The sequence below is a fragment of the Spea bombifrons genome, chromosome 5 (assembly GCF_027358695.1).
Source record: "Spea bombifrons isolate aSpeBom1 chromosome 5, aSpeBom1.2.pri, whole genome shotgun sequence".
Taxonomy (NCBI): Eukaryota; Metazoa; Chordata; class Amphibia; order Anura; family Pelobatidae; genus Spea; species Spea bombifrons.
The window spans coordinates 31,846,995-31,860,283 of NC_071091.1; the positions used below are offsets into that span (position 1 = coordinate 31,846,995).

Below are 13,289 nucleotides of genomic sequence, written 5' to 3' on the forward strand. Positions count from 1 at the left end.
AAATAGCAGAGGGTTGCATGCTTTAAAGTGCAATGATATCTGGAATGTGCCTTTAAAGCATGCAACACAAACTATAGTATTCTATAAAAGGAAAAAAAAAGTCTGAGAGTTCCCAGTAAGCAATAACAGAATACAAATTCACGGAAGTTATTACATCACAACATTTTTTATTATGTGACTTTGTACAATACAAACAAAAATACAGAAATGCAGTATATGAATACAGCTAAATGCAAAATTGTGATGTTCCTCTCCTTGCAAGATCATTATTTCTGTTTCTACCAAACCATAAAACAGACTGCACAATAGGGTAGGAACAGACTGGCTGTTAATTTTACCAAGAAATGACCTATATAAATGCATCATTCCTGCTGCATTACCACAAAACTTAGGGAAGGATTTAAAAAGATGGAAAAAAAAAAGTTTTACTCACTGGTTCCTACTGTAAAGAAAAGCTATATTTTAATTCAGTAGGACCAATTTTTGGAAAAAAATATCTAAGGTAAATGTTATTACAAAAGGAAGCAGTAATTAGATTCTCCTGGCTAAAGTTACTAAATGGAAATAGTATATATTTCTTAAAGAATTCCCCAACACAAAAGGGTGGTTCTAAATTTAAAATGATAAAAAAACAAACAAAAAAAAAAACGCTTTTCTGTGCACTGTAAGCCTATGTTCCCATGTGTAGTTTTAAACAATGGAAGTGTCAAAATTAGGGGAAAATGTAAATTACAATAAACCGTATGTATGGAAGTCTTGTAATACATGTGCGCTAGTGAGAAGATGCAACAGATCTATGGCATGTTTTTAACTCTTCATTATAAGCCAGAGTCCTTGTGTTGTAGATTTTCCTGCTACCAGCCACCAGATCATGGTTATACAACAGTAAAATGCTTTATCTTGTTTTTAAAATGAAGACATCGGTTTAAAAAAAAAAAAAAAAAGGAGGAAGGAGAAAAGGGAGAAAGTTACTTGAAGCGTATAGTTCTTCAGGTATGCAAGACCTCAAACAATTCAAGGCATCTCCACCAAAAAATAAAAAGGGGGAAAAAGTAAAGAAAAAAGCTCATGCCATTTAATCCAACATTTAAGGATGCATCTGGTTTCAACAGTGGCTGAATGGCTCCAACAAACACTGATGTCTGGGCTGGCAAGTTGGCAACTGATAAGAGTGCAGTGGTTAAACAATTCTAGAATATCTTCCCTTTCTTCTTGTTTTTCTCCAAAGTTCTAAGGAAAGGAAGAGGAAAAAGTCACAATTGCATACAAGCTAAACTCCTACACTTTTTACGGTAATCTGCTTTGGGATAAAATTATTTTAAAATAAACCTGTCAGCGAGTCATTCCAACAGTAAAATGCAGAAGAACTGTGCCTATTCATATATTTCAGCTTTAATGGCAGGTTTCATGTAGAAACCATGATAAAGACTGCTAAATCTACCTATTTAGTTTTTATTTGCCCTTCTTGATTTTTTTTTTTTTAGTTACTCCCTTTTTTTGTAGTTATTTTGAAAATTATCCTGTTGTCAACCTTCTGGCTTCAAGTCATGTTCTTTTATTGTACTTTCTGATCGAGGGGGAAAAAACCCTTCCTATTGAAGGTAAAAGCTTTTACATTTTTACTATACAAAAGAAAATGTGTGTTTGAATGCCAATTACGCAGACATGATCATCTTTGCAAATATTTGTGGGGGGGGGGGTTACCATTAGTCTATTTTCAGGTATATCTGTTTACCTGATAGCAAAAAACCTTTGTGTTGCTATGGAGATGATTATTTCATTTTTAAAACTGTCAACGCATTGATTCCCTTAGCTATGTCGCTATGACAACGGTTATCCTTAGTTCTATAGAAGAAAGCTGCTTCTTAGCAGTTATGTATGTGCAAATCTCTGTAAAAGAGTACTATTTAAGAAAAAATAACTAAATTGTATAGCTGGGTCAGCTGCTGTTGGCAGTTTATCACCTGCCTTGTCAAGAGTGGAGGAGCACAAGCTTCAGCTAAACCATCTCAAACTTCTACAACTGGCCAACTCGCACCCTTGGGTTTGTTTTGGTTGAAGAGAAGATTGGCTCAGGTAGAAAATGGCTTGACAAGCAGTGCCATCACCTCCAGAAAACTGATAAAATGACATTAAAAGCCGGTAGCTAAGTAAATATTTCAGTTACCTGGAAGAGTTCTGCTGTTCCAGTATACGCTGTTGAGTTTCCCAGTTTAATTTCTCCTCCTCAAACTGACGTCTCTTCTCCTCCAATTCTTTGTGCTGAGCCTCCAGATTCTTTTTCATCTGTTCATGACGTCTCTGAAGCTGCAATGAACAGAGGACAAATTGTGCTATCAGTACAAACATGAAATAGTTTTTTTTGTTTTTTTTTTTAAGTGAAGTTTAACTTTTTGAGACTGGCGGTATTAAAGTAAAACAAAAAAAAAAAGTAAATATGCTAAATCTGACACTGTGCATTAACAGTCACTGTGTAGCAGACAGGAGTTGAATATATACCACAAACTCCATTTAAATAACGTTCTTGGCATCATATTACCCTCAAATAATGCCACAAAGGGTTACACTAAGGCAACATGTTAGTAATGGTAAACTGCTATTTAGAACCAGGCAAATTGTACAAATTCTCTTTTACAGAACGCTAGTAAAAGGGAAGCTGAAATAAAACTTTAAAATTATCCGATAAGAACACTATGCGGCATTTGAAAACATAAAGAAGTCTCCGTGCCCTGATACGATATCGGACACAGAAAATGGCCACTTTTTATAACCATACTCTTCAGTCCCTGCCGTGTCTTGGTAGACCCCAGCTCACGTTGATAAGAAGTAACTCTTCCTCACTACAAGGGCTCTAACTTCAGGGACTTACTATTTCATAATTGTCTTTCACCTGCACGTGTAATTTGTTGCGCAAGGAGTAAATAAAATTTGAAATGATCCACTGGGACTAAGTTGAGAAAGGCATTACCTCTGCTTCAGAGTCCTTAAGTTTCTGAACCTTTTCTTTAACCTTCATTTCAAAGACTTGCTCCATTTCCATCTCCATTTTCTTCATCTTGGTCACATGTTCCCTTCTTTCCTCTTCCATTTGAGCCAGAGGGCTCCTACAAGCAGAGAAAAAGACAAAAATTTTTTAAAAAATGCAATTCCTTAAAAATATGCAGAAAAAATGAACTATTCCGTAAACCACCAGAATTCTCCCAAAACATGCAAAATTGTGAGCAATGTGAACAAGTGGAGAAGAAATGACAATGTGATTCTGTGCAGTCTTCCATCCAAAAATCAGATCACTAATCAAGATTTCATTAATATATATATGTTAAACAGGAACAGTTCTAGGGCAAAGTGAAAAATAAGAAACAATCAACAAGAAAAGCCCCACTGGTTGTGATGCCAATAGCTAGAAAGTTTGCATTTTTGTTCCTTAAGTGCTCCAGCCCAACCAATGAAGAATATCTCCATACAGCCATTCAACGTAAGAGCTCATTGATTTTATACAACAATCAGCCATAACATTATGACCACCTGCCTAGGTTCCCCCTTTTTGCCGCCTAAACAGCCTTGCCCCTTCGAGGCACGGACTCCACTACACCTCTGAAGGTATGCTGTGGCATCTGACACCAAAACGTTAGCAAAACCTGGTACCATGTGTTCTCCAGGTAAAGGACACACATGCACACGCCATCTATGTTATGTAAAAGAAAATGTGATTCATCAGACCAGGCCACCTTCTTCCATTGCTCTGTGGTCCAGTTCTTATGCCTATGTGCCGATTGTAGAAGCTTTTGGCATTGGACAGGGGTCACCATCGGCACCATGACTGGTCTGTGGCTATGCAGCCCCATACGCAACAAACATTGATGCACTGTGTGTTCCAACACCTTTCTATCAAAACCAGCATTAACTTTTTCAGTAATTTGAGCTACAGTAGCTTGTCTGTTGGATTGGACCACACGGGCCAGCCTTTGCCTACCACATGCATCAATGAGCCTTGGACGCCCATGAACCGTCTGTTCACGGTTTTCCTTCCTTGGACCGCTTTTGATAGGTACTGACTACTCCACACTCCAGGAACCCTGCAGAGCTGCGGTTTTGGCGATGCTCTGACCCAGTCGTCTAGCCATCGCAATTTGGAGCTTGTCAAAGTCGCTCAGATCCTTGCGCCTCTTTCCTGCTTCTAACACACCAAGTGACAGGTGCCATGATAACAAGATCATCAGTGTTATTCACCTCATCTGTCAGTGGTCATAATGTTATGGCTGTTCGGTGTCTAGCACGATGAGTTCGGGAATCAGGAAAGGATTTTAATCTGCCCTTTTATGAATGTATACACAACAATTTAAGAAGTCCAACTCGGGCATTGCTATACAATGTTCATAAGGAAGCTTGTTAGAAGAAAGAAAGATCATAGCACATGATATCAAATTAAGCACATTCTTAAATTTTGTATTTAAACCACAACTTAAATACAATGAGCCAAGTAGCCAATTCTCCTAGATTTCTAAATGTGGAATTTGTGTTTTATATAGATCTCCATGGGTATAACTATCTGGCTCCTACAAACGCCATGCTAGTCCCCATCATCAACATACGTTTGGTTGGCCCTGACGTAAACTATATTCTATTAAGGTTGTGTGTGTCCCCACATACATGTATATACAGATTAGTTGCAAGCAAATCAGTGCTCCTTCTTAGATTTCTAGAATTATTACACAAAACATGTATGAGAAATGAGCACAGTAGCTTCTAGATGGGAATGAAGTTTATATTACAAATAAAAGCAGGACCAGTTATTGAGATCTTTGCTGCACGCTAAATGGGCGAGTTAAGGAAGATGATCGCCACTGCCCACAAAAGAGGGAAATTAGGGCTGAGCTGTTCAGTAACAAAGGCACAGAGTTTGCAATACAAATCATATCATTACACTAATGCTTCAGGAGCTACTTCACCTTGTCCCAAGACAAAGTCAAGTGACCGCAAAATTTGTCCTAGATAACACACACAAATTTATATATAAAGCCACACAGATTCAGAAAAGGAAGGGGTCAGCTCATCCATTCCGTGTGGCTTAAATTGCTCATAGATGGCAGATACATAGTGGCAAAAATATGATATGGCAAGAGGAATTCATGCATAACTTCATAAACTTTTCATAAAAGCCAGTAAACATCTATGGAAAAATATTTACTGTTCATTGTTAAGAGGAAGCAAGATATTTGGCAAAAAAAAAAATGAATTAGAAAGGACCACTTACATGCCTTCAACTGTGTCAAATCTAAAAAACAAACAAACAAAAACACAATACAAAGACTTAGCATGCTTAAATTAAATATAAAGCAATCAAATTAAGAGCTTTGTGCATTTATGATTCCAAGAGTGAAGCAAGAATTTAAAAGGAACATGCATATATTTTTTTTCAGAAAAGCATTTGGTTATAAAGCCAGCCACATATTGTTTGGAGACTGGTTAGTAAGCAGGGGGGAAAAAAATTACCAACATCTACCAGACAATGCAAAATGTGCTGGTAATGTACTGCTGACAACTTCATCAGCATGCATGCATGCATTTAGAAAATGGTTTATTTATTTAACATGCCTGCGTTAATAATGATTCAAATAATCTGATTGAAAGGGAGTGTACATTAAGGACCTTTATGCTACGGTGTAAAAGGTACATTTTTCTAAAATACTTTGTTCTCTGTTCCCTCAGCCCTGATGTCCCCAGCTAGTGTTTCCATGACTAGCACCGAGACCTTCACGTTTTCATATTTCTCTTATTATATGACTGCATGTCATATAATGAGATTAATGTCTAGAATCAGGAGCCTATATTTCAACACGGTATATTAATGGATGCCATTCACCGTGTATGCATTTTACGCAGCACTTGAAAGTACAGAAAAATAGATGTCCCTATTGTAGATGTCAAGATATCAGTTCACAGGAGTCACTAACAGGATCTCTCTGAAACGTGTCACAGCTTCACTTAAATACAGCTCGATGTCAAAACTTTGCAAAACGAGCTCGGAAAGTCTGGTCCAAAAAAAAAAAAAAAAAAAAAAAGTTTTATGCTAAACCTCCGGCTTTCACAGTTTTCCCTAAAAACAATAAGCGCCTTCCCAAATGCAAAAGTGAAAGCATTCCCGATGAAGCAATACTCTGAACTCTATGTGGCCTCAACACCAAATCTATAACAGATCTCAGAGAAAACATACCATTCATCAGGCTCAGCTACACAATCCATTTAAAGCTGATCAGGCATACCCAAGACCTTATGAACTACAAACCTACCCTCTGTGACTTCAAAAAGTGCAGTGAACGTCTCGTGGGCAAATTGGATTTTTTTTATTCTTATTTTTAATTCCTTCTGCAGCTGCTAGGACAGTACTGTTTGATAATCTAAATACACAAGTGTATGACGGTAGATCAAAGAAAAGAACCTAAACACTGCAATGTCTAATCTAACTTCGGTGACTGCAACTTAATAGACAGTATTTCAGAAAGTCTGAATGGGAATGACCAATACTGCTAAACTTTAACAGGTGATACAAATAATAAAAAAGAATGTACATACAAACAGGTTTTTGTGGTGAATTGTTACCAAATTATGCAAATGACAAAATAGCGGAAGGTGGAATGAGACCATGACTGAAAGTGATAACACACGTAGTGAAAAGTCTGAGGGAAAGGAGAAGTGAAATGACCCAGAGAGGATGTTAAACAGGCAATACAAAGAGAATAGAGGTCACGAACATAACCCGTGTGAGACACTCACTTTGTTAATTGTCCCTTGTTTTTGTTGTTGTCCACTCCATTATAGGTCACGGCTGCCAACTTTCTGCTCCTGTAGTTCTCGTAATGTACGTTATTGGTGACATCCTTGAGATCCTGCATGTGAGTTCTGAGAGCAAAGAAAACAGAAGGGACATGATCAATCGGCTGCATCAACAGGTCTTGTCCTGAAAGCTAGTGTAATCTTTACATTTTTTTTCTATGCTGGCCCAATAAAAAGGTATTAACGTTGACTAAAGACTCCATCCAAATACAAATCTGTATATGGCCCAATAACAAAAGGTTTGCCCAAGGGCTCCTTTAAAATGAAATGCGGCTCTATTGGGGATCCACGAGTGGTTTGCATTAGTTTTCCATATATTGGGTTTTTCTCTAAAGCACTTAAAATGGAAGTTCCGCAGAAAATATTTTTCTCATTGAGCATAACATACAGTACACAGTAATCTAGGTTATTATTGACAAAAACCTGGTTTTACATAATTTTGATCCACACTTCCTTTATCTGCAGTCATGTGATATTTTAGTTGACCTATACTGCTCAAACACCACACTTAGCTGATCCTTTACGGCTATGCTAATGTAGTCCATTCCATCAAAGACTTTTGCTGATAATTAAGACAGTCATTCTACTTTTTAATGCGCTAGTGGAATGGCATTTACAGTGTACCAGGTTATCACACGTCGCAGCGTCCTCGGCCAAAATGAACTACGACAAGGTTTCCTGTACTAGAAACACTTCATATTGAATCAAGAATAACCACACAGGTGGTGTCGGTGAGCGCAACAAGAACTTGCAAGTTTTCTCTTCAAACATATGACATGTCGTAGGCAAATACCAGAACCGTCTCATTTGGCGCTGTGTGTCCTTTAAAACGTAGCACAGATACTTTTCCAGATAAAAGGTTCTTGCTTACCTTATCAACATGTTCCGTAGAATAGTGAAATCGCAATGCTCGCTATTTTCAACTGTTACAAGAAAGTGAGAAAAATAGCACCCGACGTTAATAGAAAAGCATGCATTTTCAGTCACATTTAAAACTCTTTCATAAACTGTAAATGGTGTAGATTTGAAACAGAAATTTGTAGCAAAGGTGTGTTACAATAGTACAGACTAAGCACATGCTAGCATTAATGAAACAAAAACAATTACTGCTCTGTGGAAGGATTCATTATTTTGGCACAAAATGGGAATTACCATTCTCAAGTTTTACATAAAAGATAATGATAAAACTGTTTTTGGAATTATTGAATATATACAAAGTAAAAAATGGTTAATTTTAAGAACGGATGGATTCAAATAACCCTCTATATATATCGCTAATGGCATTAAACCAGGTTCCATTAGGAATTTTTGATCACGTTGAAGAAGCTTGTTGGTTGATGAAATGTACAAAGATTTAATAATTTACTGCATGGAAATATATACATTCATTTTTTATTAGACTTTGCTGCAAATTCCCTGCCATGAGAGCTACTTGATGCCCATTCTGATGAACTCAGTTTGTTTGCCAATATAGTAATGGTGGTAGGCAGCTATTTAAAAGCTATTCCTCACTATGCAGGTATTTTAGCTATAAGAAAATAAGCAGATATAAGGGTAGCGAAGAAACATGGCTGGTTTGTAAGCATCACACAAATTGCCCTAGAGCCAAGGGTGAGGAGCAAACCAAGCAGGATCTGCCGGACATCTGCTTCTACGACACGGTCTTTAGAAGAAGACTGCATTCTCAGGAAACAGCTTCACATTTTTCTACACAGATTAATAAACTCTTGGCCAGGGACATGTCACACAGTTCTCAATCACCACGAGACAGTACAAAAAAAAGTAATGTTTTTTGTAATGTCTCGTACCGAGGACTATTTATACGTTCTGCTATTTGCTTTCATATAAGATACTTTTATATTGTAAAAATATGTTTTACTGACACTACCCTCTTCATTTTTATGTTTGATGGTGGAGCTTTGCCTCTGAAATACATAGTTAACCTTTGAGCTGAATATTCTGAGCCTTTTATTTCTGTCTAGGCTTCCTGGTTTATCAGACACGATTGTGTTTTTGATTTACACGTTTTCCTTTGTTTCCTTATGTTATTGCTGCTTAGTTGATATCCTTTAAGAGGATTACTACCCCTTGTAGTACGGTAATTACGCAGCGTGTAGAGTGTGGGTAAGCGCACCACTTCACTTTCTTTTTTGTTCTTTATTTCTTGGTTCTAGTAGCGACACATTAGCAGATATGGCGCTGCTTTTTATACACTAGAGGCGCAGAATACGTTTTTCAGTTGTGTGTGTGTGTGTGTGTGTGCACAACCCCCCCCCTCCCCAAAAAAACCCCATGTCTCATCACTCCTTATACAAGGCTGTTACTATGTTTCTTACAAATCCTCCTTTGTACCAGGTGTAGTCAAGGCAGATGCTGATCATTTTACTGAAAGAGGTATCAGGCAATAAATTTGTGTCAATGATCTTAAAAAATACATATTCTTCTAAAACGTTATTTTATTTTATTTTGACATTAGGACCCCGTGTCAAAAATGGGATTCCCAGATTCAATTAAGACAAAAAGCATGCCAATGTTCTCTGGATGTTGTAAATCAGAAGTATCTAGGATAAACTGAGCCAACCACCCTCATAGAAATGTATCAGTTGTTTACTATAAAATGAGAAGCGCTAACATTTTTGGCAACCACTCTCATTTTTCCAGCTCTGTGTTGAAACAGAAATAAGCATCTGCGAAGTAAACATGTTAGGATAGAAAAGTTCTGGTTGAACAGCACATGTGGCAAGAACATGTGCCATGGGTGATGTGAAAAAGTGAAGAAATGGGATAAAAAAAAAAAAGAAAAAGCTTTAAAATCCCATTGGCCTTCTCACCTTCTGCAACTCCCCATGGGTACTGTCTTCCTCTTACTCTCTTGCCATTGACTTCTATGGTAGTGTTACTACCAACCACAGCAAGGGGTAAACGATCCTAAAAAGACAACAGTATGGTGCATGTGAAGGCTTGGTATGGGAAGCATAAACATACAAAATGAGCATTAAAAGAAAGAAAAAGGGCTGAAACAATCAGGCTTGGTGGCCTAAGTAGTAAATCCTACCACAGGCCTTATATTTGTCACCCTTGCCCTCTGACTTCCTCTTACAGAATGCAGAAAAGTGACTTAAAATAACCTCTGAATGATACACCATGGCTTAAAAACACACTACAATTTCCTGAATAGGTGTCATCTTTGCAGATATAGATGTGATATTTTGAACATGTGGCATCTCAAAGATTTTTAGACAAACCTTGATCTTTTTCACCAGCTTATTTTCTTCTTCATCATCTGTTTCTGGAAATTCGTAGATCTTGATTTTGTGTTCTTGAATTTCTTTCATTATCTAGGGGGAATCAAATAACCAGGTTTAAGTTTGTCGTATGCTCTTTAATTTTCAGAACAGCCCTTTTCCTCTAACATTGAAGGATAACTACAGAGAGATCGCACCAAGTACCAAGACCATTAAACTTGAAACGGATCCAACTTGGACATGGAAATATGAACTCAAGTTTAATGACCCCCATCTACTGATTAAAGGAAGCGCGGATTTCCCCCTCCCCCTTAAATTTGATTTTTCTATTACACACACTTATCATATCTCTGTTAAGATTGATACATATTCTTTATTTCAAAAACAGAGGCCGTGATCATATATCACCTGTTTTTTAAACTGCTGGCATTCTTCTGGTGTGAGCGTATCAGCTTTGGCAATAAGTGGGATAATGTTTACTTTTTCATGCAAGCGCTTCATAAACTCGATGTCCAGCGGCTTCAATCTGGGGGGGAAAAATTGAGATGCATATAAACTCAACTAAGATCTTGAACTAGTAAGATGAGCTTTATCCCCATTTACAGTAAGCATTAACATCTGAAAATTCAACTACCGGACAAAAAATATGAAGTAAAAACCATAGCTTTATGTTGAAAAGCTCAACATTTTTACTTCTGAAGTAGGCTTTTGATGACATTATAGACCTTCACAAATTGCACAAAATGTTGTAATCCGTAAACAAATACCTACAACTCTTAACTTTTATTTTTCAGAGAAACCCAGGCTCTGTCAATTTACATTCCTAAACAAACAATAGATACTCTTTAAAGTAAATGGCTATTCAGCTGTTCAGGGTGCTTAGCTAAGGTGGAATGAAATAAATGTTTTTGGCTTGGCACTGCACCGTCTCCTTTATGTCCTATATGATGGGAACTTTCTACATAATGAGACTAATGTTAACGACTGGGACATTCCGCTGAATGTGTGAAATGAAGTTTCCCCACATCACAATACATTCCTCTTCCCAATATGACCGCAAGGCCTCACAAAAAAAAAAAAAAAAAAGATTTAATGCGTAACTTGGCAGGGAAGCAAAAAACAAACACATAAAGCAATCAATTGATCACAAAGCACTTAAAAGGCACCTCTTCACGTCCTACTCGTCTTCATACAATGTCATTTTTTGTTGGGCGGGGGAGGATTTTACATTGAATTTGCATCAGTTTCTCAAAGCATGTGGATGTATCCCTGTTCTCAGCTTCAAGAACCTCAAACACAAGCAATACCTGTGGCTATTTAGCCGAGTGGCTCCTAAATAGCGACTAAGATGAAGACACAATTCACAGAGTTGTTGAATACAGGTCGAAGGCCAAAGGAAATTCAAATATCTCCTACTGAGAAGACACGAAGCATTGTTCTGTAGCAGCCAGATTAGTATTTTACTTGTAGTAACGTAAATGATTCCACTTTTGTTATATTAATATCTGGATCAAATAATGCAAACAATTCCTACGATAAGGTCTCATACCACAATGATACGGTGTATATGGTCTACAATTTTTGTCAAAATGGTGGAACGGGGAGAGTTTTTTGTGTAAACATATTTGAGAGATTGAATATACCTGTATAAATGCATGGGGAAAGAAAATTGGCTATATGCCACTTTATTGTAAGTTATTCCTGTTCGGTTGGTTAGAAGAGGGAAACCTCATTGTTCTGCGTGGCACCTTGCTGTTGCCGCCGAGGTTGCGGTGAACAGTATGGCCTTTTGTGTTTTCTGTTTAGACAAAATCACTAAGTTCAGTAAGTTTTTTTTTTTTTTTTCGATGGAGAGATTTGGGACTAATGGGTCACCGCATGGCTCGGCAATAAAATCAAGTGACTGGCATTTACTCAACCACATATTAGTGCCACATTTTGCTGATTTAGCTAATGTTACAGACCTACTTTAATTGTTAAAGCTGGAAGGTCCACATTTCATTTTTCCATTGTTAGTGGTTTCTGAAGGCCATTTAACTGTTTGAGAAGCAGTTCACTTCTATAATGAAAATTGCTTTTGCGTGCTTTAAAATTCTTCCTAAACAAGAATTTTAGCTGAGATAAAACATCAAGTTTTTTTTTTAAGTTTAAAGTTAAATGTCATCAAAAATCTTTGGGGGGGGGAGGCAGGATATAGGTCATGTTGAACACAGGAAGACGCTTGACATTCTCTAACCTAAGCCACCATGCTAAAAGAAAAGTGCTGTAGTCTGCCAGACTCTGCTCTGTGTCTTGCCGTTTCCTGTGGTAAGAATGCAAATGCTACATCTGTGTTATACGCGCCAACATTCCCGAGCTCTGCTGTAATGCTTAGCCTTAAAGGTACAGTAACATGATTAGGTCACAAAGTCTCGAGGCTCACACAGTATTCAGTGTTGTGTGTACTCTAGCGGCATTAGTTTCAAAGAACGTATGCAACAGAATGAGCAATAAATAAATGCTATCTAGTGATATTGGTTCTTTCTAGAAGGGAAGTAAAATCATTGGAAGAGGGGTGATAAACACTTTACAGATTACAGGGTGCAGCATAAACCACGTGGCCCGGTGTTAAGCAGCGAGCTGTGCTTTCTGTTATTTAAATATGCCACACATTGGAAACACTCCTGTGGCTCATGAAGTTACAAGGAATCTATGAATTCATGTTAATAGCCAGTCATTACAGACCACAAAAATGTTTATATGCAAAATGTGGCCAAGAGAGCATAAATGGCAGTAATTTGTGTCCATTTCACACCACAGCATTCTGCATGCATTAAGCCTTTCTAGTTTTTTTCACATAAATAAAAGTTTTTATGTTTAATTATGCAACATTCTTAAACATTTCATAAGCGCCTGTTTGCGCGTAGGCGGACAAATTTTCCATGTGTATATCTTAGACTCTTAACTTCCCTACTAACAAAATCTTATTAGTGGCCCAAGCATCCCATTTCCTCTATGGCGGTATCTCTAGGTGGTCAGAACTTTTTGTGTTCCTGTTCAGCCATTTAGTCATTTTGAACGCTGGGAGGTTTGCAATCTGTAGAGTTGCGTCTGCTAATTACAATAGTTTTTTTTTATTTGTACTCATAAGATATGACTATCCAGTCTCTTACATTGAAAAGTACTGAACCAAGAACTGGACAGAGAGGAAATGAAAGCATTCCTCTACTG

General features: G+C 37.5%; 1 protein-coding gene across 2 annotated transcripts in view; it reads right to left on the reverse strand.

Moving 5' to 3' along the window:
- Positions 1-147: 147 nt before the first annotated feature.
- SEPTIN7 (septin 7) overlaps positions 148-13,289 on the reverse strand; it is a 32,957-nt gene continuing 19,815 nt past the window's right edge. Inside the window, exons 5-13 of one of the 2 annotated variants that reach the window (XM_053466258.1) lie at positions 10,488-10,605; positions 10,080-10,172; positions 9,666-9,762; positions 7,706-7,757; positions 6,775-6,900; positions 5,255-5,275; positions 2,969-3,104; positions 2,168-2,307; positions 148-1,230 (exon numbers count right to left, since the gene is read on the reverse strand). In XM_053466258.1, the coding sequence (XP_053322233.1) occupies positions 1,191-1,230; positions 2,168-2,307; positions 2,969-3,104; positions 5,255-5,275; positions 6,775-6,900; positions 7,706-7,757; positions 9,666-9,762; positions 10,080-10,172; positions 10,488-10,605 (823 nt within the window). In that variant the 3' untranslated portion in view covers positions 148-1,190. The remainder of the gene's footprint in view (positions 1,231-2,167; positions 2,308-2,968; positions 3,105-5,254; positions 5,276-6,774; positions 6,901-7,705; positions 7,758-9,665; positions 9,763-10,079; positions 10,173-10,487; positions 10,606-13,289) is intronic. The other variant, XM_053466259.1, reaches the window with a different exon arrangement.